The 24800-nt window shown below is 39.6% G+C and overlaps 1 protein-coding gene across 4 annotated transcripts in view; it reads left to right on the top strand.

The window, feature by feature from the left end:
* Positions 1–24800, top strand: part of PAX3 (paired box 3) — a 105142-nt gene that overhangs the window by 6571 nt on the left and 73771 nt on the right. Inside the window, exon 5 of one of the 4 annotated variants that reach the window (XM_067538654.1) lies at positions 22971–22979. The exons of the other annotated variants lie outside the window; for them this stretch is intronic. Within the exon in view, the coding sequence (XP_067394755.1) occupies positions 22971–22979 (9 nt within the window). The remainder of the gene's footprint in view (positions 1–22970; positions 22980–24800) is intronic. 4 annotated transcript variants of the gene reach the window in all.

Genomic DNA, 24800 nt, shown 5'->3' with positions numbered 1-24800 from the left:
CTCGGCTTTTATTACTGCCCCGTGAAAAGCCTGCGTTGGTTGCTGGGCAATGCACGAAATGAAATTGAAACCTCAGCAAGAAATAGGAAAACATTCAACTCTGGGCAGGTCGTTGTTGTTGTGCCTAGTTTTCCAGGCCTGGGCTTGGTAGGGAGACAGAGAGGCTGTTGCGTGTTATGGGACTTGTTGCTAGAAGGTCCTAGCACTCTTCCTCCAGAGCTTGTCCAGCACTTGCAAAGGCGCTGAAGAAGAGGAGACAAAAGTACCAAATGAGCTGGTCAAACATTTGTACAACTTTTCCAGCTTTTACAAAGAAGGCCTTCTATACACAATCTACACTTGGAGATGAACTTGGAAAACAAAGAGGGGAGAGTCCATTGAAACTCACACTTTAGCTTTGCACAGACAAAGCTTCAGCTAGCAGCAGCTTGATGTGAACAAAAGAAGGCAACCTTTTTATAATTCAAGGAGAAAAGAAGAGAAAACAGCCCCACAAAAGGCAGAGAAAAGACATTATGGGCTTGCAATGAGGGATGAATTATTCAATGAGCCCCAATAGCCGATGCTTCGAGCAGTTTTATGGACTCTCCACCGTGGAAAAAGTGGCTATTTTCACCTACAAAATGTTTCTAGCTTTTCTAGACATCTAGAGATGCCGACAGCCATTCAAGAAGGACAACTGACATTCTTTAAAACTATAGTATCCCTCTGTATTGTAAAAACAAAACAAAACAAAAAAACTCCCGTAAACTCGGACTCCAACTCAGTGTTACTAGGGCTTTCAGGGAAGCTTCATCTTCAATGTGTGTGTGTGTGTGTGTGTGTATGCACACAGAAAAATGCTAGGGGATTCCTAGATTTTAAGGCCTGAAGGGACCATTCTGATCATGTAGTCTGACTTCCTTTATAATGGAGGCTGCAGAATTTTACTCAGTAATTTCTTCAGTTGATGTCTGAGAAGGGCATGGACTGGGCAAGCAATGGATAAAACCAATGGCCAAGATTTTGAAAAACAGCTAGTTATTTTTGGTGTCTTGGGTTTTTTGAGTGCCCAGTCTGAGACACTTTAAAGGGGTCTACTCGAAGCGCATGAATACTTGCTTGAGACAAGCTCTGACAGTGGAGAAGAGAGTCTCCATCGCTCCGTGGAAGCTGGTAACCCCCAACTGTTACCGTTCAGTTGGGAATCAATTCGGAGTCGGTAAATCTACAGTGGGCATCGCAATGATTCATGTATGCAGGGCCATCAATAGACTTCTGCTACAAAGGATAGTGACTTTGGGAAATGTGCAGGACATAGTGGAGGGGTTTGCCACAATGGGGTTCCCAAATTGCAAGGGGGCCATTGATGGGATGCACATCCCTTTCTTAGCGCCTACCCACCTACAAACTGAGTACATAAACCAAAAGGGATACTTTTCCATGGTCCTGCAGGATCCTTGTGGATCACACAGGTCGTTTCACTGGCATCTATGTGAAGTGGTCTGGGAAGGTGCATGACGCATGCATATTTTGTAATTCGGGGCTGTTCTCTAATATGCAGGCAGGCACATTTTTCCCCGACCAAAAAATTCACATCGGGGGTGTGGAAATGCCCATAGTGATCCTGTGGGCTCCTGCTTACCCCTTGCTCCCTTGGCTAATGAAGCTGTACACCGGTCATCTTGACAGCAACAAGGAGTGTTTTAATAAGAGGTTAAGCAGTTGCAGAATGGTTGTAGAATGTGCGTTTGGGCGTTTAAAGGGTAGATGGAGGAGTCTGCTCACTAGGCTGGACATGACTGAGAAGAATCTCTCTTCTGTGGTATCTGCTTGCTGTGTTCTTCATAATGTGTGTGAAACGAAGGGTAAGAGGTTCCCGCACGGTTGGGCTGTGGAGGCAGAAAGACTGGCTGCCAATTATGAGCAGCCAGATGCCAGCAGTACGCTGAGAGTGAACCGCGGAGCGCTTTGCATTAGGGAAGCTTTGAAAACCAGATTCTGCAATGAGATACAGGACTGATTTCTGTTCCTGTATGTTGTTTGCCTTTGGTGAACACCCCCCTTCTCAGTCAAAATCTGTACCCGCCAAATCCCTCCAGTACAAGATATGATTTAATAAAGAAACGTGTTGAAATTATGCAAACTTTTATTTATGAACATTCAGTCATGGGGGAAGGGGGAGAGTGTCCATTTACTGTCTCAAGGGGTAGGGTGGTAGCTTGCTGGCCAGCTGTCAGCATGTCGGCTGCTGCATTCTGCGCGCCTCCACCAGAGTGGAGGTGAGCACATATTGCAGCCTGGCCAGTCTCTTCCGACCCCTCTTGGAGATGGGGGAGGGTCAGGGCAGCAAAGCCCTCAGTTGAGGAGCATTATGGATGGGCTGCAACGGGACTCTGTCCTGCCTCCACTCCTCCTGAAGCTCCACAAGCTGCCGCAGCATGTCTGCCTGGTCCCGCATGATTTGCAGCATCTCCTGTGTGGTACCGCGATCATGCTCCATCATTTCTCTGCGACTCTCCCTGTCCATGTCCATATTCTGGGACAAAGTCAGCCACCACGCTCTTTGCTTTGTCACTGCAGCCGCTGAGGCGTTCATGGTCTCACCAAACGTGTCATCTCTGGTTTTCTTTTCCCTCTTTCTAATCTGTGATAGTCTTTCCACAGCATTTCTTGAGGGTGGGGCCAAGGCCAAGGTTTCTACAGAATGAAAGAAAAATAACAAGGTAGCCATTGTTAGCAGAGTGAAGAAAATGATACAATTGCAACAATGTAGACAATACTTCCCGTGCAGTGCACAGGGCAAACACAGACCCTCATTCCATTCCTGACGTCCCAGAAGGATCTGCTCGCTGTGCCCTTACAGAGAGGATCTGCAGACAGCGTGTGGGGGGAGGGGAGGGTATAGTCTCTGCTTGAACCAAATAAAAGTAATCAATGTGACTTGGTAGGATACTGCAATGGGGAATACAAAGGTACAAAGGCACAGGGCATCTGCTGTATAGCTCTGGTATTTTAAACATGCGCCATCTTCCCTAGGTGACCATAAGCAATATCAGTCTGCTGAGGGTCACCCAGGAGGAAAGGGAAGATTTGCTGCACACAGCTGGGTACCAGCTGTGTTCAGGTATGATGCAGGCTCCCTTGATTGCAGCGTGGCGTGGCAAGGTATCCTACCGTGGAGGTAGGAACAAGGCAGCCCTCCCCAGAAAACTTTTGCAAAGGCTAAAAGATTACCAACACTAAAGTTTCTGCGAGATATCAACTCCTGATAATTATTGGAGCATATCTCATCACATAAATAAACTGTTCCCTGGGTAACCCCCCAGTACAGTCACCAAAACGCCTGAAATCCCCTTCTTCCACCCCCACTCCTCCAATGTAAAAGGACAGAACTGCTAAGAAGAAAAAAACTCACCATATGCGCCTTCCTCAGGATCATTAGTGCTGTCCTGTGTGCTGCTGGACTACTCTGGGGTCAGGAATATATCCTAACTTTCAGGGAGAACGGACACCCCACTCTCCTGCACCCTGCTCTCCTCAGCCTCCTCCTCCACGGAGTCCTCATCATTGTCCATGGACTGTGACCTAGTGGAGGTATCGATGCTGCGGAGCAGCACTGTGGTGGGATTGCCACCGAGAATTGCAGGCACCTCATCGTAGAAGCGACATGTTTTTGGCGAGGAGCCAGAACAGCTGTTAGCTTCCCTGGCTTTCTGATAGGACTGACGCAGCTCCTTGATCTTCATGCGGCACTGCTGAGCATCCCTCTTGTGTCCCTTCTCCAGCATGCCTTGTGATATCTTTCCATAAATGTCCAGATTCCTTTTGCTGGCTCTAAGCTGAGCCAGAACGGACTTCTCACCCCACAGCCCGATGAGATCTAAGATCTCTGGTTGACTCCATGCTGGAGCACATTTGGGCTTTGCAGTAGCCATGTGGAGAACAGTGACAAAGCTCTCTCCATACTGGCAGCACAGGAAATGAAAATTCAAATCTTCCCGGGGCTTGCTGGGAGGAGATATTTCCTGGTAGCGTGACCACAGAGCAGCACAGCGCAACTGTCCAGAGCGGTCAAAACGGGGCATTGTGGGATACCTCCTGGAGGGCAATTAAGTCGATTTAAGTGACGTTGTGTCTATACTGACACTAAATTGAACTAACAAATTCGAATTAGGCACTACGCCACTTGCAGACGTGGTCTTATTATGTCGACTTTAGCCGCGACTTAATTCGACTTAACAGTAGTGCCAGTGTAGACACAGGTATACAGAGGTCGACATAAGTGACTTTATGTCGACCTAAAGTCGCCAGTGTAGACCAGGCCTTAGGGGTAGTTCCTGGTAAGAATGAGCTATTGCGGGGAAGGGAGACTCTTCATTACAATAATTCATACTGCCTTGTTTCCTTCTGCCACTTAATATTATGATGGGAGTGGTAGAGATGATGGAATAACAGAAAGAGTTTGATAAGAAGAGATTTGTTAACACAAATATTAGTGCTGGCAGGATATTGCAGAGAGAAAATTTTGGAGAATACAGTTCAAAATACATGGCTCCTATACATATCCAGTTAGCAATAAAAGTTGGGCTTCAACACTCATTGACATCAGAGGGGCCAGGATTTCATCCAGAGTCTGTGTTTAAGGTTAAAAACATCATATCAGATCCTCCTGTCATTATTCACACAAGGCTTGATTCTGCTTCCATTAAAGTAAAGCTCCCAATAACTTCAGTGGTGCTGGGTCATGCTTGCAGATATCCTGTTGACTTAAATCTGAGGACTGTGAGTAAGGAAAGAAGAATTTGATACAGAGATCTAGATAGAGAATACATGGTGGTGTGGGTCACAGGATTTATTGTCATGAGTTTGGGATGTGTTTGTTGCTCAGAAATGATGAAGCCGGCAGTGATTTATACAGGTTGTCCCTAAGAAGTGCCAATAAAAACTTACCACCACATGCCATCATCTATTCTGGATAGCAGAGGTACATACTCTGCAGGGAAAAAACTCCTTTTAGGAATGTTTTGAAGAGTTTTATACAACGCTATTACTATTTTTCATAGCCCTTGCCCTACAGAGCTAGGTTACCTAAATACCATCAGTCCAGGACTCAGTGAAAGAAAAATCTAACTAATACATTTTAGAAACCTTTAGAATTACCTATAATAGAGCTGCAAGCAAGTGATGCATCCCACTGGAGAGCTGGCAATGCCCCTTTCCAATGATAGAACTCTGGTCAGTTAGAAGGCATCAGATTTTTAGCTCATCAGTGGTCCAGGACTGAAAATTGCACATTTTGCACCTCAGTCTTGTATAATTTAGGGGGGGAATATCCTCTTTTGAAGGAAAGTAAGAAACAACTTTTTGTTTTGTTTTGATGGTAGCTGTTTAAAGCGGTTTGTTTAAAGCTGCTCAGAGATTGGTGATGTTAGAAGTAGTCCTGTTAGAATGGGCCAAGGGGAAGAGTGCAGCTAAAGTGGGCAAACATGCTTGGAAATATAGTATATCAGATAGCTCTGAAATGTATTATATAAATGTAATCACCGCACATGCAATTATAATATAAGCATAAATCTGTAATATAGAAATACATTCTATTCTATTTCTATTCTATATACTTAGGTCTTCACAAACACACATCTATCTTACTATTACTATGGCTATATCTTTCTTTAAATATACAAAGGCATAGACAACTTTTTATGGGGGGGAAAGGGCTAGAGTTAAAAATAATAAAATAATAGTTGCTGAATAGTTTCATACCCTCACTAAATTTGTTTACTTTAAATAAAGTGAAATAAATGTTTACTTTATTAATGGAACCCCTAAATGTTGGGGAGGAGGAGTCTAAAGTCCGCCGAAGCTCCCAGTTGTCTATGCCCATTGATATTGATATTTGATATTACTGATATATTGATATTAATATCTATTTAGAGAAATGTATAACTATAGTAACATAGATTGGTATAGATATAGCTAGTATAGATATTATATAATATGTGGGAATATTATTATATACTTCTAATAAAGGCATAGTCCATAAATAAGGAATTTTGAAGATAAACTTTTATATGACTTTACACATCATAGTTTTGGAACAACTGATTTATAAGGTGGAGTTGCATGTACCTTTTTAATCCACATGTGATTCGCTATGTTGGCTAATTTGATAGCTCGCTACTTCCTGAGATGGCTGTTGTTTTCTGAGTGAAAGCTGGCTGCTTTTTAAAGATCAGATGAGGGTGCATAGAACTCTTCCTCGCCCTTCTCGGTACTGGATGAGGAGCAGGGTTGCACTGGTCGGGAGACATGCCTGCTGCTGCACTGGGTGACACAGTCGGCCTAGTGCTTAAATGGGACCCTCTGTTCTCCAGCCCAATGGAATTGGCCCCCAGGCATGGTCACAATGGATTCTTCCCCAGTCATGCGCACTATTCCAAAGAGCCCTAGTCATCCCCACTCTGTACCGTTGGCTTCACTAACTGAGCAATTCAGGCTGCAGCAGACTAAATTGCCTCCTTTATTTCATTCTGACTTTCATCTTGGATCAAACCCTCCCTCCACTTTTTTTTTTCCTTTTTCTTTTTTGGCCTCAGGCTCACATTAGTGCAATTTCTGCAACCATCCCTATTTTTTGGGGGGTGTGAGGGGAAGTTTAAAGAAAAGAAAGATCTTAACACAAAAGACCCACTCAGTAACTAGAAAGTGAAGCTGTTGCTGCTTCTGTAGCTGTATGATGCTTTTCCTGTTTGTGAGTTTTGGGAAACATTTTTGCTTTGTACTGTAATGGAATTAGAGGACAGATGCTGACTGTAAATGGGACACGCGACTACCAGCCTCTAGCTTAAATATTTAGATGCAATGTTACAATTACTGATTTGATGCATGGGCTTTGAAGTGGTTGCACGTGATCTAAAGGGTAACATAGGCTAGATGGGCTATCAGAGGAATTCATTTTGGTTGCTAGATAACCTTCAGGAGGATATTTTTAGTCCGTTAAATTAATATAATTAACTTCCTAAAGAAGAGGGTTGACTTACAGGAACCAAATATCAATTTGTGTATCTCCATTCATTTGTTCATTGTGGAGACAATGTTGGTCCAGTGGTTAGAGCATGAGACTGGAAATAAGCAGACTAGTTTCTATTCGTGGTTGTGTGACCCGGGACATGCCTTCTCTTTCTGGTGCAGTTTCCCTATCTATAGAACACTTACCCACTTTTGTAAAACATTTTGTGATCTATAGCTGAAAAGCACTATGTTTGTTCTGCGTATGTCTGCCACCAAACCATACTTTCTCTAAAACAAGTGACATCTTTTATTGTTTCTAATGTAAGCAGTACTAATACTATAAGTAATTCGGTAGTAAAACCACACATTTTATCTTATGGAGCTCTAATAACTGTATCTGTTCTAAATTTTCCTAGTAAAAAAGTTGGAATTAAATGATGTAACTTTGTGATTGGGAGCAATTATTTTATTGAATCTAGAATTTCTTAATACCTTTAAGTATTTTATCACTAGTAGCTCCAAGAATTAAACTTGTGTAATTAGAATGGAGTTACTGTCCTCAATCTGTTAAAATAGCAAAGAAAACAGGGAAATGTTTGACTAAGAAGTGAGTAGACTGCAGGATTTATTATTAATATTATTATTTATTATTTTTATAGTGATAGTGCCTATGATGCCCAGTCATGGACCAGAACCCAATCATGCTAAGTGCTGTATAAACACACAACAAACCCCCCCAGATAATATTGCACATTTTATTGGACCTACAAATAAATTAGGACCTGATCCAAGAAGGTGTTCAGCATTTCCAGAGTGGTGCTGAGCACCCCCAACTACCAATGACTTCAGTGAGAATTGAGGGTGCTCCACACCTCCGAGGATCAGGCCCTTAGATTCCGATTCTGAAGGTTGAATAAGGCAGGAAACATTTTCAAGGAGTGATAGATGTTTTACTCATTGCATACCAATAGTGCCATATAAACAATAATGCTATCAATACTTAAAACGAGAGGAAAAGTGATTCCATTTAGCAACACGGTCTCTGATATACACAGAAGAATGACACCTCCCTTTTTTGAAACTAAGATTTGATTGACTATGGCTTCATTCTGATTTGCTGCCTTCAACTTAACTTAGCTTAAAAGGGCCTGATTCTATTCAGACAGTACCGCTGCAGAAGTCCCTTCCAACTCTTCTCCGTAAATACATTTAAAACAAGACCAAACCTTCCCTTAGCAAATATTAGATCACAGATTCATGATGTCAATTTATGTGACAAAAACTGACATTTCAAATGATCAAAAGAAACTATTAAAGATGGTATCTGCTTTGATTACTCTATACTTCTGAATTAATATTTGACTAGACTTCAAGGGTGAAATTCTGGACTCATTGACCTCTATGGCTTTATTCCCATTGATTTCAGTGTGGCCATGATTTTGCTCACAAAATCTTATGCTGTCTGTTGATATCTTGTTGGCAAACACCATGCAGATATTGCTTTCAAAATTCTTGACTTTAATGGGAGTTTTTGCCTCACTAACGATTGTGCTCCTTTTGAACTCAACTTTATGAGGTGCTGAGTACCCTTAGCTACCTATGAAAACTAGAGGTTACAAGATTGGGCCCTAATAGCCTAATCCTGCAAACACTATCATAGAATAGTAACTAAGAAAAGTCCCATTTAAAATGCATAAAGTTATTCATGTGGGTTACCGCTTTCAGGACTGGGTCCTTGATTTGTTTTGTTCTATTATGGCTTAATGATAATATGGGTGTAATCCTAAACTCATTACTCAGACAAAGTTCGCTCTGAAGCTAAGGATTTCTGGATCAGCATCAGTATGGCTTTAGCCAAAGTGATATCAATGGACAGAATAAGATTCTGTAAGTATTTTTTCAGATGTAGACTCAAGATTTCAAAAAAAATCTAAGATGATGAAAACCTTAGAAGATATTTTTCTGGGCAATTTTAAATGATAATTTCTGTTGTATCAATTGGAATACGTGAATTTGTTATCTCATATTTGCTGGAGGAAGATTTATTTTGGTATTTATTGATAAGATGCATTTATTGATAAGATTGGGAATATGTGTGTGGAAAGGGGGAACACATAAAGTTGATCTTGATAGATAATTGAGAGTCCCCAGGGCAAAGTAATAAAACTGTATTGGGAAATGAAGCAGAACTACAAAGTGCTCTCTGGTTAATTTAAGAAGAAATTGAGTGAAACACAACACAATAAATCAGACCAGGGTAGTCAATGTGAATTTCTCCATAGAAATGTCACTTTAAATTCTATGTAACAAACACGTATGTTTTGGAGGGAGAGAACAAAATAAATAAATAAAAGTTTAGTATACTTCGAAGAGTTCCCAAAATACAGGGATCTCTTGCTAATAAAAGTGATGTACAGTAACATAACTCACCACAAGACTTTGTTTAGTGCAATGTGATGCATAATTTTACTTCATTTGCCCTGAAGTACTGCTGCCCCATGCTGTTTAACTAATTCTGTTTAAATCACTTACTAGAGAAAAAGACATAATGAATTAAAGAAATCACTGTGGACATATTACAGTTAAACTGTGTCATGCGCTGAGAATATTTAGTTAGTTGGACGTCGATGAATCTATGGGAGGTCATTTATTTATTCTGGTAAATAAAGATTCAAGAACTATTAACAATGTACATATATAACTAACACGACAGCAAAAGGCAATTAAGCAGTCAGTTTTACGTCGCCGTCGGTTGCTCTACAGTTGTTTTACAACTAGGAATTAAAATCTGAAAAGGAAGTTTTCAGTGTCCCTGGCCAAATATTGATTAAGTAGTTGTTTGCCGATACCTTTGTTACATATAAAAAGGCCAGTAGCTCTGCCCCTTGTTGTTCATCTTCCATTGTAACCGATTCTTAACTACAGAGATCAAAGCAGGATCATTTCAATTTATCTGTCTCGGAAAATCCTTCTTTGCTTCTCAAACCGCCATGGATTAATGATCAAATTGTCTTTGGGGAGATGTGAAACTGAATGGATTCCTTATTTAACATGGTCTGAAGCATACATGAATTATATATATTTTACAATTTTGTAGATTTTATGTTTATAATTAAATATATAGGTTATGTGAATGTATATATCTTTATCAAAATGCAATGTCATTTTAGAGCATTAAGATGCTTAATCTTTCACTGAGTTTTAATGAGTTTAGTTTCATTGCACCTAATCTTGCTGTTGGTGATAGTCTAAAGGAAAAAAAAAGAAAAGAGATCCCTGCATTACACTAAACATTGTGGTAGATCACAGGGGGTACTGGGTGACCAAAACTTCCGCTGAAGGCAATGGAGTTGGGCCCTACGTATAAGAACAATGCCATGATATATGTGCTATTTTTTATATGTGGCTACGTTATGATTTTGTAGGTGATTCTCATTTGCAAGAGTGAGGATGAATGTACTACCCCTTCTCAAAACTACCGGGTAAATCGAACAGGACAAGATATGTGAAAAAGATTTATTTAGCTCTTGAAAATAAACAATTCTCAGCTGTAGAACATAAATCTGTATTTATTTCAGGGATAGTAAAATACATGACCCCACATCCTCAATGTGGAAATACAGCATTATATAGTATGTACAGTTAGGACTGTTTTATTGAGTTACAATTATGATATGGAGTTACAACTAAAATGCAGAATCTGAGAGCCAGATCTTGGTCTAACTGATTACAGTGGGGCTTTAACTTTTATACAATGGTAGTGAGCGTGGGATAGATAGATAGATAGATAGATACTGCTAGGGACATTGCCGTTGATTTTACATGGCCAGTACTGGGATACTGCAGCGGAATACATCCAGCTGTATAAAATTTCTAAGATAGAGATTTTTTAAAATCAGCATTTTACCTACTGTCTTTCTTAAATACATATTTGTATTTGTTTGATCTGCAAATCTCTTGCTAAAATAGCGGTCTATGTGCTCTTCGCAAATACCTGGCTACTTTTGAAGATATTTTTCTCCAGTTTGTTAGGTAAGATTCTGAAAAAATATTTAGGGCCAAAAATTCCTTGAAAAATCAGAATGTTTAACCTGCACATTTGAGTGGATGTCTGCATGATGAGAACAGTGACATGTATTCCACGTTATGATTTTTTTGAATTTTTGTGGATATCTGTCTTGGAGTGGGATTTCTGCCAAACATGGCCAATATTTACGCCATGCCTGAGTCCATATATGGGTCTCTCTTAAGGATGTTTATATCCAACATGGAGGTCTAAACTAAAAATGACTATATGTAGTAATTTCTGTATTAGACGTACTGACACATAGATCATCATAGTTATAGTTACATGAGGACTAAACAATCTTCAGCTGACATGTCAGTGTCCAGAAAGTTTATGTGATATAAATCAAATCCCACTCACTTTACTCTCACCTGTAAAACCATATATGCCAAATTAAGCAGGATTTGGCCCCATATGCATAACCCGAAAAACCAATAACTGCTCTAGTTCTCCTAGCTCATTAATTACTTTATTTCACTTTATTAAAATGCACCTCTCTATTGATACATACCCCAGTTAACAAGGCACCAACATTCTAAATGTAACCATATTAGATTTAAATCCCCTTTATAACCCATCAAAATTACCACTCTCCAAATCTTCAACTACTTCCTCAGCAAAGGTTGGGGATAAAAATAAGCAGGTCTTGCAGCAAGGTCAACAGAATCTGGCTCTGTCATGAGGGGAGTGACTCCATAGTTGGAAGACCCTGAACTGAAAATGTCCTTCCAGGAACTCCTGCCCATTTTAAAACTCAAGGCTGTTAGTTTGATCTGAACTGCTGTGCTAAGAGTTGAAGTCTCTCATTTAGTCATAGGTAGCACAAGTAGCACAAGCTCAGTGATGTTTGTTGCAAACTTACCAGTGGAGCTTAGTGGAAAAAAAATTATGCTTTTGACCAAACAATATGGAAGTCATGTTTCCACTGCTTTCCTGAAAAGCAAAGTAGTTTGTGGTTCTCAGTTGCATATTTTTGGCAAAGGGAGGGCTTTGAGAAAAAGAGAAAAACGGCAAGTGAGTAGCTAACATAAATGTGTGAAAATGTGACTTGCCATTTCCCCATTTTTACTAAGAAAAACAGTGTCTGTCAGTCCTAGATCAAACTTGTGAATTCTTGTGAAAATTTGCAAAACCTTCCGTGCACAATACTGATCTGACTTAGCTCATGAAAATCAGGAGATACTCCAATGAAGTCAGTGGAGTGAAGCTGGTATAAGTAAAAGCAGAGTGAAGCCCTCTGTGTTTGCATGTAAGAACTGATACTTCCAAATTGCTACTAACCATTTTAGGATCCAGTCTAACTCACACAAGTATTCCTTACTTGTGCAAATAGTTCCACTGAAGGTAAAACTATGTGACTGAATAAGACAGGAGGCAGGATTTGCAAGGATTACTTAGGTGAGTAATGATCAGACCCTTACATTGTAATATTTTGCAGTAAGGCCTGCAGCTTTTCATAACTTCTTGCATGCTGTTCAGTGCAGAGGAAGGCCTGGAACATTTTAACCATTATGTGTGTCATGCAACAGTTACTATGTTCATATACTTTGATTGTGTTCTTTGCATACATTTTTTTAAACTGATAAGGAACAGAGAGGAAAAAGCTCCATTTTATGAATCGGTTAATTAATTTAGTGATTCAAAATTATAGGATTATACAGTAGACGTTACATTTGGAAAAGACATGTTAGATCACTGAGTCCACTCCCTTTCAAGTGCAGTATACAGGGCCTGTTCCTGCTCTCTTTGAAATTAATGGGATCCCACTTCACTGGGACAAGAATCAGGCAAAAGTGCTCCTGATATTTAATTTTGCATTTGGGATGCTCATTTTCCACCAAATTCATAGGACACATACAACTATATGTTGTATAATGCAGGCCTACTTTTCAAATTCCCATTAGAGCAAACTGCTTTTTCACCACTTCTGATGAACATTCAGGTTTATGGCTGTATGAGTGGTTATTTCAGATGCTGTTCTGGGTTATTGAGTGTTTGTTCAGCTCCTACTCATTCTCCAATGCCTTGCTTGCCTTCCCCTATCTATTGAATAGGAAAAGATGCCATGTGGCAGAGAGTATAATAGGCTTCCAAATTACTCACTTCCCCTCGTAGACATGGAAAATGGCTGCATATGGCAGCCATTTTGTTTGTCTGGTCATTACTTCCTTCCATGTATATATGTATGTGTATGCATAAAGATTCTGCAGGCCAAACTGTGCCCTCATTTACATCAAAGTAACCTCATAGTCTTCAGTGGGTCTTAGTAGGTGTAACTGAGGTTAGAATTTGGCTTTGCTCTGGGAACTGAAAACTCTGAGTTTGAGGGACCTAGAATAGACTCCAGCTCGCTGTCCCATAGACGGGTTAGTTTTGCAATGTTAACAAGCATTAAAATAGTTTTAAAAAAATGACTTATGATGTTGAAGTAAGCAGGCTTGCCTCTGAATCCACACAGGCAGCAGGTCTGATTAGTAAAAAGGGGACATTTTTACAGTCCCTCTTCAGAGAAATACACTTTAAAAACCTCTAAGGCCTGATCCAGCCAAAATGGTCTTACTCAGCTGCCAGCCCTTGGAAGCTTTATTATTTATTGTGAAAATCCCCATAATAGCTGAGTGCTAATACTCCTCACTTGATATAGATTCTTGGGCTCCCCAGTGGCTGAAGCTTAATCATGATTTTGAAGGGAGGTATACTCTTTCTCCAACCGCTGTATTTCTCTCACCCCTACTTCCCAAACAAAAAGTAGTTGGAATTTTGGAAAAGAAATGAGGGAATATTGCTGGGATGATCAGGAAATCAACTAGCTGGAGAACTTAAAAGAGATCATGGTTTGAAGTTGTACTTTTTTTTCCTGGCTGACATCTCTTTCCTTAAGGCAAGTTAGGAGGTGCCATTTACACTATATCTACTATAAAAGAGATGGAGAGGTGAAGGCCAAAGGGTGGCACAAACATTTCTCCTAGTTTGACCTCAGGAACAGACTTGTCAGTAATGGAAGAGCACATCAGGGACCAAACATTGCCTGAAGATTAAAAAAAAAATCCCTCCAAACCAGCTCCTCTGAATGTAGTGGTCAGAGATGGGTGATGGGACACTTGCAAAGAGATTTTTATATATAAAACAACCTGGCTGATTGAAGAATAGACTGGCAACTGAGCCTTCCAATTTCTAACACCATCCATGACCATGAAGGAAAGTGACTCTAACTTGGAACTAGACCAGTTCACATTTGTTTCTTGTCCACTGGCAAGAAATTTGAAGGGAGCCAGCACTAGGAGCTATGCAGCATAGAAGAGGGAGAGCTCTTTTGGATAAGTAACTTTTTTTTACTGGATATATTCTTCAGATTTCAGCTAGTTTTTGAGTAGCAATGCTTCCTGGCAACTTTAGCTGGCCTGAGCCCATTGGTTAGAAGGAATCATCACATTCCTGTATACTAGAATATAAATACATTGAGATTGTATTAATATACCTCTGTGAGTGAAAGGAGGAGTGAACCAGTCTGGTTTATGTTTTGTGTGCTATATCTTTAAATTGAGAGGGGTCTCCCTGCCTACTGCAGGAGCAGCTGGAAGGCAGTTGCCATTTTCTGTTAAGTTCAGGTGCAACATGTTACTGAGTGAGTTACTGGGTTTTCTTCCTATCCTGGAGAGTTTATGGTTGTTCTTTCTCTTTGTTTTTCTCAGTCTGACATTTAAAATAATCTAGACTGAAAAAATGAGACTGCTTTGTTCTTTGTCTGGGGAAAGTTTAACAAGGAATGCCTTTTGGATGGGACCTTAAAAATGAAGGTCCTGCCTGCACCTCATGGACACTGAAGATTGCACAGCACTTTTTATAAGAGTAAGGGATTGCTCCTGTGTGTCCTCTCCCCACATCTGCAATGTGTGCTGATCTCTGCCTGACCACCATTACTAGGTATCTGCAGCTAAGTGGTATTGTGTGTACATTGTGCTTGATCCAGGGGAATCTTTCCATTGAATTCAGTGGACTTTCAATCTGCCCTATAGTTTGTGGGACACTTTGTGTTCATCAGGATCCAAGGTGCTATGTAAATATAAAATAGGATTTATCCGGGCCATTACATCCTAATCTAAGTAAAGGGGAAAAGAGTGGTGATCTCATATAACACTATGTCGGTTGGCAAATGCTTTACAAACATATAAGACAATTACTGAAGTTAGGGTTAGCAGAATAAAAGCTCTGGAGGAATTAAGCTGGTTTTAGTAGACACAATTTATCCTACATCTAGAATCATGATATATTATGTGTCTCAGCACTGCTTGTGCACTGAACCAGTTGTGAGACTACCGCTGCTGCTCTCTGAGCCATCCCCCAGGCTTCTTATTCTCTGTTATGACTCTCTCTGGGACAGGGGAACATCTCAGTTTCCCAAATTGTGTGTCTCACTGCCTGGGGTAAATTCCTCCTGCTCACAAGTGTGGCCCAGTGGAGAGGGCGCTGGCCTGGAATTCATTCTCTACTTGGCTATGTCACTGACCGGTTACATGATCTTTTGCAAATAAGTTAATCTTTCTGTGTCCCAATCTGTAAAATGGGGTAATGATACTGACTTCCATTGTAAAGTGCTTTAGGATCTATAAATGACAGTATAAAAGTTATCTGTTTTTATTCTATCAAAACTTTAAATTCAGATAAGACAAATTAAAAACAACCATTGCACCTAGCAGGATTTAAACTTGTAGCCTCTGTACCTGGAATAGCAGCCAGCACCCCGATCTTTGGGGGGAACAAAACTAGCTTGGACTATGGAACCTCTGCAAAATCTTTCATAGCAGGGTAGAAAGAGTACAAGGACAAACAATAATGCACATGCCAGCTGTGATAGGCGTGGTAGAATTAGCCTAATGGCTGGCTGAATGTACACGGACATGGTGCTTTGTTAACAGCAGGCACAGACTATTGTTAAGGTACCTTTATGATCAAAGTCACTTTCTAAACTTTATACAGATTCTGCATTCAAATATTAACTAGATCTTCAATTGGTGTAATTTGGCATAGTTCCATTCGCTTCAATGGTGTTATGCTGATTTACACTAACTGAGGATCTGGGCCATAATATATTTATTAGAACATGGCAATTCATAATATATAATGTATGTAAGGAATGTTGCCTCTTTCTCTGTTTGACAACTGTCCATGAATAGGTTGCAATGTCCTTAATTATTCATTTTTTAAAAATATTGTTGAATAATGTATGCACAGAGCTCTTGGTCTGTAGTTTGTGAGCAAATATTTTATGATTGAAATCTGAGCTGTTTGATTGGACTTACAAAGATCATGGTATGTTTCTGTTCTCTGGATGGGCATTACTATTACAGCTTTCTGCTGTGAACATTCACCAGTACAAATGTAATGTGATATTTGCTTTCTGTGACTATTGGCCCAGACCTTCAAAGCTATTTAGGGGCCTAACTCATAAATAGCTTTGAGGATTTGGATCATTCTTCTTCAAATTTGCTATTTTTCATGCACAATGAGTTCATTTGCTAGCATATTCACAGAAGATGGACAGAAAAGAGGCACAAGCACAGTCTAAATGTATTTGTTAAAAGTTTAAACTGATACTGCAAAATATGCTATAGGAATATTTGCCCAATTTAAAAAAAAAATCTTTCTTGTACAAAACAGAATACATTTTTTTGTGAAAGCATCTATGTTAAATGGATTGACTCCAGAGAGATATCAAAAAGGTAGTTCATTATTAACTGTGTTTGTTAGATAAATCTGTACTTTATTGTAAATATTTACTGGTAGAGGTGTGGGCTAGTGGTTGGAACACAGGACTGGGGGAGCCCGGAAATTCCAGCTAAATCCTAATTTCAGCTGAGACAGTGATCTGAACAAATCGCGGGGACCAAAATTTTCAGAAGTGTCCACCATTGGATGCCTCAATTTTTGGGTGCTCAGCGGCACACATGTTGGGTCTGATTCTCAGAGGTTCTGCTTGCCTGAAGTCTCCTTGGCTTTCAGAGGTTCATATTAAATTGCTGTCTTGCCATGAATCATTTAATCAAAAATTAATAAAAATTAGCCTTTTTTTTTTTTTTTTACACCATGATTTAAACATTCTCTATTGACAGTCTCAGATAGATTAGGTGGTTTTGTGGGCCTGATCCAAAATCCATTTGAAATGAGTGGAAAGACCCCCATTGTCTTTAATAGGCTTTGAATCAGGTCCTAAGGTACCTGTGTGTTTCCTTCCCTGTATATTATTACTATTTTTTTTTAATCTGGTGAATTTAAACATTCCTGAGCACAAGAAAAGACTACTGATTAGAATCTGGCAGGGGCTGTGGATGCTTTATTGCCCTGGTACTGCATCTCAGTCCTGATCTGCAGCACCACAAATAACAAGAAATTACTCTATGTGGATTCTGCAAATTGTGGAAAACTATCAGATGTATGGATATTCTGGGATAGGAACAAATATTCACCAGGTCTTGATGGAGACTAATAGGTACCTATCCCTCTTATCTGCTGTCTTTTACATTTAAATCCAGGCCAGAGAAGACACTGGAAAATATATTACAGGGAACGATCTTGCATCTGCAGGGAGATGAACTGAATGTTCCATTGCTAACATTTATGATTCTGTGGAATAAGGCTACACGATCAAACACAAAAACAATCAAGCAGAGTAATTGCCTGTGGAAAGGCTGTCTACTTTTTAAAAGGAACAAAACGTGTTACAGTTTAGAACTAGTACACCCTAAAAAGAAGCATTTTTTAAAAATTTTAGATGAGAGAGATTTTGTGTGGAGTATAATACACTTGTGAAGAGTGCCGTGGTGGATGTCTTTTCTTCTCTTTATGAGTCGGTGAGCATCAGTCAGCCAAGGAAGAACTTCAAAGGGCCACGGCAGAAAGTTGCTAGACTCCTTTTTAGCTGACAGGTTTTTCCTGAGGTAAGACAGGAAGAGCTGTTTATGCCAGGAATTGACATTTTTCTCCTACGGTAAAGGAGGCACTAGGCAGCCTTCACATTAAGGTGCCAAATTCAGAGATTCTCTGCTTCTGGTGGCACTGATATATCCAGAAAGGGTAACTAAATTATCCAGACAGTGGTGTCTTTTATTGCTAGCTCATAAAGATACTTCAGAAAAGTTGCTTCTGTCTTGAGAATGCACCAGATTGCTCCAAAGGGGAGGGTATTATCACAACATGTTCCCAGGGAAGATAATCCTAGATCCTCCTACTTCTCTGCTTCAGAAAATTACTCATTAATGGGACTTTTTCACATACTGTAAACTGCCTCTTAGCTGAGAAAATAAACCCTAAGATGTTTATATATAGTCAATACAAATATGTTACCTCTCTGCTTTTACACAGCTGGGGATGGGTGATGAACTTTATGTCCATCAACATATATATGAAACTTCCATATGTGGTAGTGGGAGGCACATGTGCAATGGGAGAATCAATGCCATCGGAGCTTTAATTACATTTTGCAGAATACTTTGTGGATATTAGACAGCTTTTTGTTACATTTGAAAGGTTTTTTGCTAGTGAATAGTTTACGGGATGTTGAATATGTAAGGGGGCATGTTTTGTTGTGACGTAAATTAATGACGATTATTAGAAAATGGGTGCAAGCAGCAGTGTCATCTAACATGCACTGATGATCTATTCTGTGGGCATGAAAAACAAGTGTCATACAATTTAAATTGTACAGGGGGTGTATGTGTGTGAAAGCGACCAGAAGAGAATGATATGTGGCTGGCTAAAAGAGGATGGCTGGGGGAGATGCCAATTGTTCTGTGGTAGGGCAAGAGGGCTGAGATGTGACTAACAGGAGGGTGCAAAGTAAAGCAGACACTTAAAAATCTGTCTCCACCACAGCAGACTTCCCCAGCTCTCCTTGCAATGCGCACAAGTCTGTTCCCTTATTGCTGTGGAAAAATCACTTTCTGGAATGAAAAATGTCCCCAGCCTATCAACACCACCTATCCATGTAATGCGGGTTCCTAAAGGGGAAAGTGTAGTCCACACATTGGACACTGCAGTTGGGCAGCAGCCGTCACTGCTGAGCTATGCTGCTGGGATGGTGGGAAGATGCCTATGCAGAGTTCTGCACAGCAGTGCCGTGGTCAACACCCACTGCTGACTGTCAGGACCATAAAGCTTCAGTTCGCTAAATACTCAGAAAGGCCATCAGGGTATAGCAGGTGCTACAGGCACATCAGAAAACAGTGAGAGGTGCAGCTTTTGTAAGGATCTTACTGGCTCTGCAATGTCTGCTGTGTACCGTGTCTCAGAATGTTCTTTCTATGGGCATTTACAAGCCACATTGTATAACAGACTCTTCCTGTCAGTTACAGTATCTTGGCCAATCTGACACTGCAAAGGGGTCTACATTTGTCTTGCTTTGCTTATTTGACACTGCAGAATCCCAGCTTTATTTGTTCCATTAACCACAACTTCTTTTGTGTGTGTTGTTGTTTTACATCTTCCTCTTTTATACTTCCATTGCAGAATGTGGCCTAAGCTTTAAATGACCTACAAGGACCCTTCTCGGGATCTTTATCTCTTTATCTAAGTTGTCCTTCCTTTAGAAGAAATCCATGTAAAGGGACAATCAATCTGCTGCAAATGTATCATGAATGTCTCTGTAACCTGACTTCTATTACCCATATCTGGTTATCTTTCAGAGAAGGAGAGAGCCCTTTTTATTACCATTATTTGTTTTCTAAATTCTAAACTCAGACATCCAAATAATTTGTTAACATAGTAGAAAATGCTTAATTTAATAAGTGATGCGTGGTTAAAGGACCTAACTCTATCTAATGCAGAGCGTACAGAGCTGATCAATGTACTGTTGGGCTTGAGCTACAAAGTTCAGGTTTGTCCTGACCCATGGGTTTTGGTTCAGTCCATTATGGTGGCGGGGCCAGCTGCAAAATTTGGGAGCTTGGATCCAAAGTTCCTCTGCTCTGTCCTTATTAATGTTGTGAGTTTATATATCTCATGGACTGGGACTGGCACACGGGGGGGACCAGGCTGCATCCCGTATAGGGGTCTAATTGATAGGCACACACCTGCTGTATTCTGAGGCATACAACCACCTGGTGGTCCTCTTGGGGCAGGGTGGCTCTTCACTGCCCCCGATCCTGCAAAGTGCTTAAATGGTGTCACCTAGCCCATGGTGACTGCATGGAATAAGCACTAATAGCTTATTGGGGGTGTGGCATGACAGTCGTTATACAGGTCGTTCTGGAGAATATTCGCTTGCTAAGGTGGCACATGAGCAATGGCCGAGCTGCGTGATATTTGTGATACAGGACAATTGTCCGCAAATCTAAGTCCTAGGGTGGTAGTGCATTGCAATAATAAGGAAAAAGAATGGTAACACAAAGCACATGTGAGAAAAGGAGGCTGGTTTCATTGTTGCACAGTTGTACTGACCGTGATACCAACTCGCTAGCCTGGTGGCGGGAGAGGCTTTTGTGGATGAGTTAATGTTTACTTGGGTATGAGGAAACAATGGCTTGGCACTTCATCATGATGTGCATCTCAAAAATAGAACTGGTGGGTTTGGCCTGGAAATGGTCAAAAGTTAAGGAACAGAGAAATGCTCCTGGCTGTTGAAATTCTGGCCTTGTTAACATACACTCCGGTGGCCAGATAAACCTGCAGCAATGGAGGCTGCCCTCCAGAGAAGGCTCACAATGTACCACTCTTATTATGTATGCTCATGGCGCTACATGTCCTTTGTATGTTTTCAATTCTTTTTCACAGTGAGAGGAGAATTTTTCCCCCCTCTCTGCCCTGACCACCCAATGTAGCCACACTTAACATTTCCATTTACTTCAATGGGCGTTCTCATATAATACATTTGTATAACATGTGGAATAGGAACCATTAATTATGAATGTGCTGGCTGTGTAGTAGTGCTGTGATTCTGTTGTATATCATGTTTGAATTATGTTTTCCATTTTGATGCCTTCAAGACCTTACAATGCCACGCAAGGTGTGGTTGTTTTTTTTTGTTTTTTGTTTGTTTTTTGTTTTTTACCTTGGATGCCGTCTCTTTGGGCTTGTTCCTCAGATGAATAGTCCCTTTGATTTCTGTGGCACTTCTTCTATGAACAAAGGCGGCACATCTGGCCCTTCATAAGACTCACCTCAATTTTAAATATTTTTCCACACAACTATAATAGATAGAGAAATATTTTATATGAAAGCACTGCCTAATTTGTACAGATAGAGATGATCCAGATGACTAAACCTTGTTGCTGAAACAATTACAGTGAGTGAGTCATTTTGGAAAGTTAGTTTAAAAAAAGAAAAAAGGTATTCATATTCACCAACAAATCCCAAAGCAACTTGAATAGTTGCATCAACCTTTAGAAGATAATTACATTTGAGTGGAAGCATAAATTTGTGAGGCATGACCATGGATCCTACTTGATGATAGTACTTTTCATTTGAAATAAATATTATCTATTAGCATTTTTGGTTTGTCTGCATTGAAAGGAAAAAATTACTCATATTTCAATCTCCTCAAAAGCACAATTGGAAGTAACCAATCATAATCCATTTTAAGATCTTACTTTTAAAAATTAAGATAGAAGAATGAACAAAATATGGGTTAAAGTTAGAAGTGGACCAAAGAGGCTATGTTTTGTAAAATCTTGTTGGCTGGGCTTTTTTTTTCTTCCCAAAACTGAACTTAAGAGTAGTCTGGATCCTTGTTCCATTTTATCTGAGTCACCAAACTTTGTGTCAGGGCACAAGACTTATGAGGAGAGGCTGAGAGAACTAGGCTTGTTTAGTCTGCAGAAGAGAAGAATGAGGGGGGGGGGGATTTGATAGCAGCCTTTAACTACCTGAAAGGGGGTTCCAGGGAGGATGGAGCTAGGCTATTCTCAGTGGTGGCAGATGACAGAACAAGGAGCAACAGTCTCAAGTTGCAGTGGGGGAGGTCTAGGTTGGACATTAGGAAAAAGTTTTTCACTAGGAGGGTGGTGAAGCACTGGAATGGGATACCTAGGGAGGTGGTGGAATCTCCAACCTTTAGAGGGTTTTAAGCTGTGGCTTGACAAAACCCTCGCCGGGATGATTTAGCTGAGGTTAGTCCTGCTTTAAGCAGGAGGTTGGATTAGATGACCTCCTGAGGTCCCTTCCAACTCTATGATTCGAGGATGGAGGTGGGTAGGTTTGAATTAAAGTTTTTGGTATTGCCTCAACGGTAATTAAAACACACTCTTGGGAAAAGCATGAGAGATTCTTGTTTTCCTTTTTACACAGGGCATTGTAGATGCTTGAAAGTAGTTTCCAGATATAATTTTTAAACTTGATATTTGCCAACAAAAAGTTAAACATGAACACAGAATCTAGAATTCATTATTATTAATGATATACAAATACATATGTGTAAGCAATGGAAAGCAAACATTAGGGGTTGATTGTTCTTGATACAGCATGGCATTGGGAATGAGGAGACCTTGATTCTGTTCTCGAGTCTGGCACTGACTTGCTGCATGACCACAGACGAGTCATTCCACCTGTGCCCCAGTTTCCCCATCTGTAAAATGCTTACCCATCTTATAAAACATTTTGATATTCATGATAGAAAAGTGCTAAATAAGTGCAAAGTATCACTTTTATTATCTTGCTCCCATTTGTGTCAGTGGTAGTTTATTTAAAAAAAACCCCCAAAATATGTTGCTATTTTATACTAGAAATTCAACACCTTGTGTGCAATAGACACCCTTACCACAGACACAGAAATACTATAAAAGCTAAAAGATTAAATGGGTATACTGTAAGTTTCTATTATGCAAATACTTGAGGCATGTCAGGCCTAAGTCTACATTCCTTGTGAACTAAAACTCCCATTGATTTTAGGGTGAGCTGAGATGCATAAAGAATGCAGGATCAGGTCCCATCTGTTCATTTTATTTATTTACTCTTAATTCCTTTTCTAAAATTTTCACTAGTTACTATACATCATTGATTCAAGTGTTAATAAGAGACTTGCTTCTAAGCTCTCGTATAAAGTTTGGTTGATTATAGTTAGACAAGTAAGAGAATTCAGGATATCAGTTCAATTGGATTACTCCTACGAAATGATAAGAAATGAATTTTAGGTCTTCCAAATTTTGTTTCCATATAGATTTCTTTCAACAGGAATTAGTAGTTTAGTGACACAATATAAAATACATTTAAGGGCCAAATTCCGGTCTCAGCTATACCAGTGCACATGCAGAGCAACTCCTTTGTTGAAGTTCCTCTAGATTTGCAAACTCTGTAGCTGAGATCAGAATCTAGCTTTATAAATGTGTTCAGTACAGTTTGAACAATTGGAATAACATATGAATCTTTTCCTAAGGGAAGTCAAGGGTAATGTATTGCCAAGTTCAGGATTCTATGTGGTTCTGTTATAGGATTGTGTTTCCATTAGTTATTTTTTTTCCCTTTTAGGATGTGCTAGCTGAGGTTTAAAGAGGAGTTGTTGTTCTGTTTAACTACATAAAACGTTAAACAAGTTGTGGAATGAAAAAGTACATGTGTTTCAGGTTACAATATTGAGAGATCTTGGTAACTTTAATATAGCTTCCATTATAAAGTGGTAACACACACTTTGATACATAAGCTGGGCTAGAAAGTTATATATGGTGAATAGAGCCATTTGAATATATTGGTAGCACACATCACAAGCCTTATGGAATGAAGCATACAGTTTTCTGCCTGTAATTAAGAAATCTCTTTCATAAATACATATACACACACGTCAGTGGAGTTACACTAGAGATAAATTTGGCCCAGTGTTTTTGTTGTTAATTCAGAGAAAAATCACACACTTGGGCTGAAAGAAGCCATTCATAACTTTTTAAGAAAAGTATAGATACTGTTACTAGTTATTATAATAGAGACATAAGTAAAGGAAAATATATATATTTTTAGAAAATGTTCCTTTTTTGAAATCTGCTCAGAGGACTTGCTGTCAGCACCCATTAAAGTCATAGAATCATAGTCTCCAATTACATACCTTATTTCCTTTTCTAATACATTTGCTGTGCACACTAGACAATTAGAGGAGTCAGCTTGGGTTTTCTAAAATCATTTTTCTGGATACAATTCATATGAATATGCTGTTAATGTGTTTTTTGAAATATTTTGTGTGATTCTATTGATTAAATATTATTTAGAGGTAGAGCTCATCAGAAAAACCCGATAGGACAATTTTCTATTGATGTTGAAATGCTTCACAGAATTGTGTTAATTTTGCTGAATTTTTTTCCCTAGAGGTGAAAGGGAAGATCAAGTTCAGACAGTGTCAAATTGTTCTGTTTTGACATCTTTGAAATGAAATGTTTTGAGTTTTCCTTTCAAAATGACTTGTTGGTTTGAATTTTTTTTGTTTTGTATCATTCTCACACTCACACTCACTAAATAAAATTTGGAATGAAACTGGAAAATTTCAAAAATTGATTTGCAAAGAACTGTTTTTCAGAATTTTCTTTTGTGGAGAATTTTTGAAATTTTCCAGTTTCATTCCAAATCAGAATGAAAACAAATTTCAAAGTTTCAAAATCTTCTGCAAAATGCAATTTCTGCTCTCTACATAGCACTGTTTAGAGGGTTCACATTTTCCTTACTGTTAGCTGATATGTTTTTGCTTTTCTCCACCTTTTTAAACATGTTTGATTGACACTAGACCTAATTAATCTCTTGAGAAGTGGAGGAGTTGGCAGCATCTTACAAAGCA

The sequence above is a fragment of the Emydura macquarii genome, unplaced genomic scaffold (genome assembly GCF_026122565.2).
Source record: "Emydura macquarii macquarii isolate MOO-44397 ecotype Brisbane River unplaced genomic scaffold, CSIRO-AGI_Emac_v2 contig_499, whole genome shotgun sequence".
NCBI lineage: Eukaryota > Metazoa > Chordata > Testudines > Chelidae > Emydura > Emydura macquarii.
This window is presented reverse-complemented; position numbering and strand designations above follow the sequence as displayed.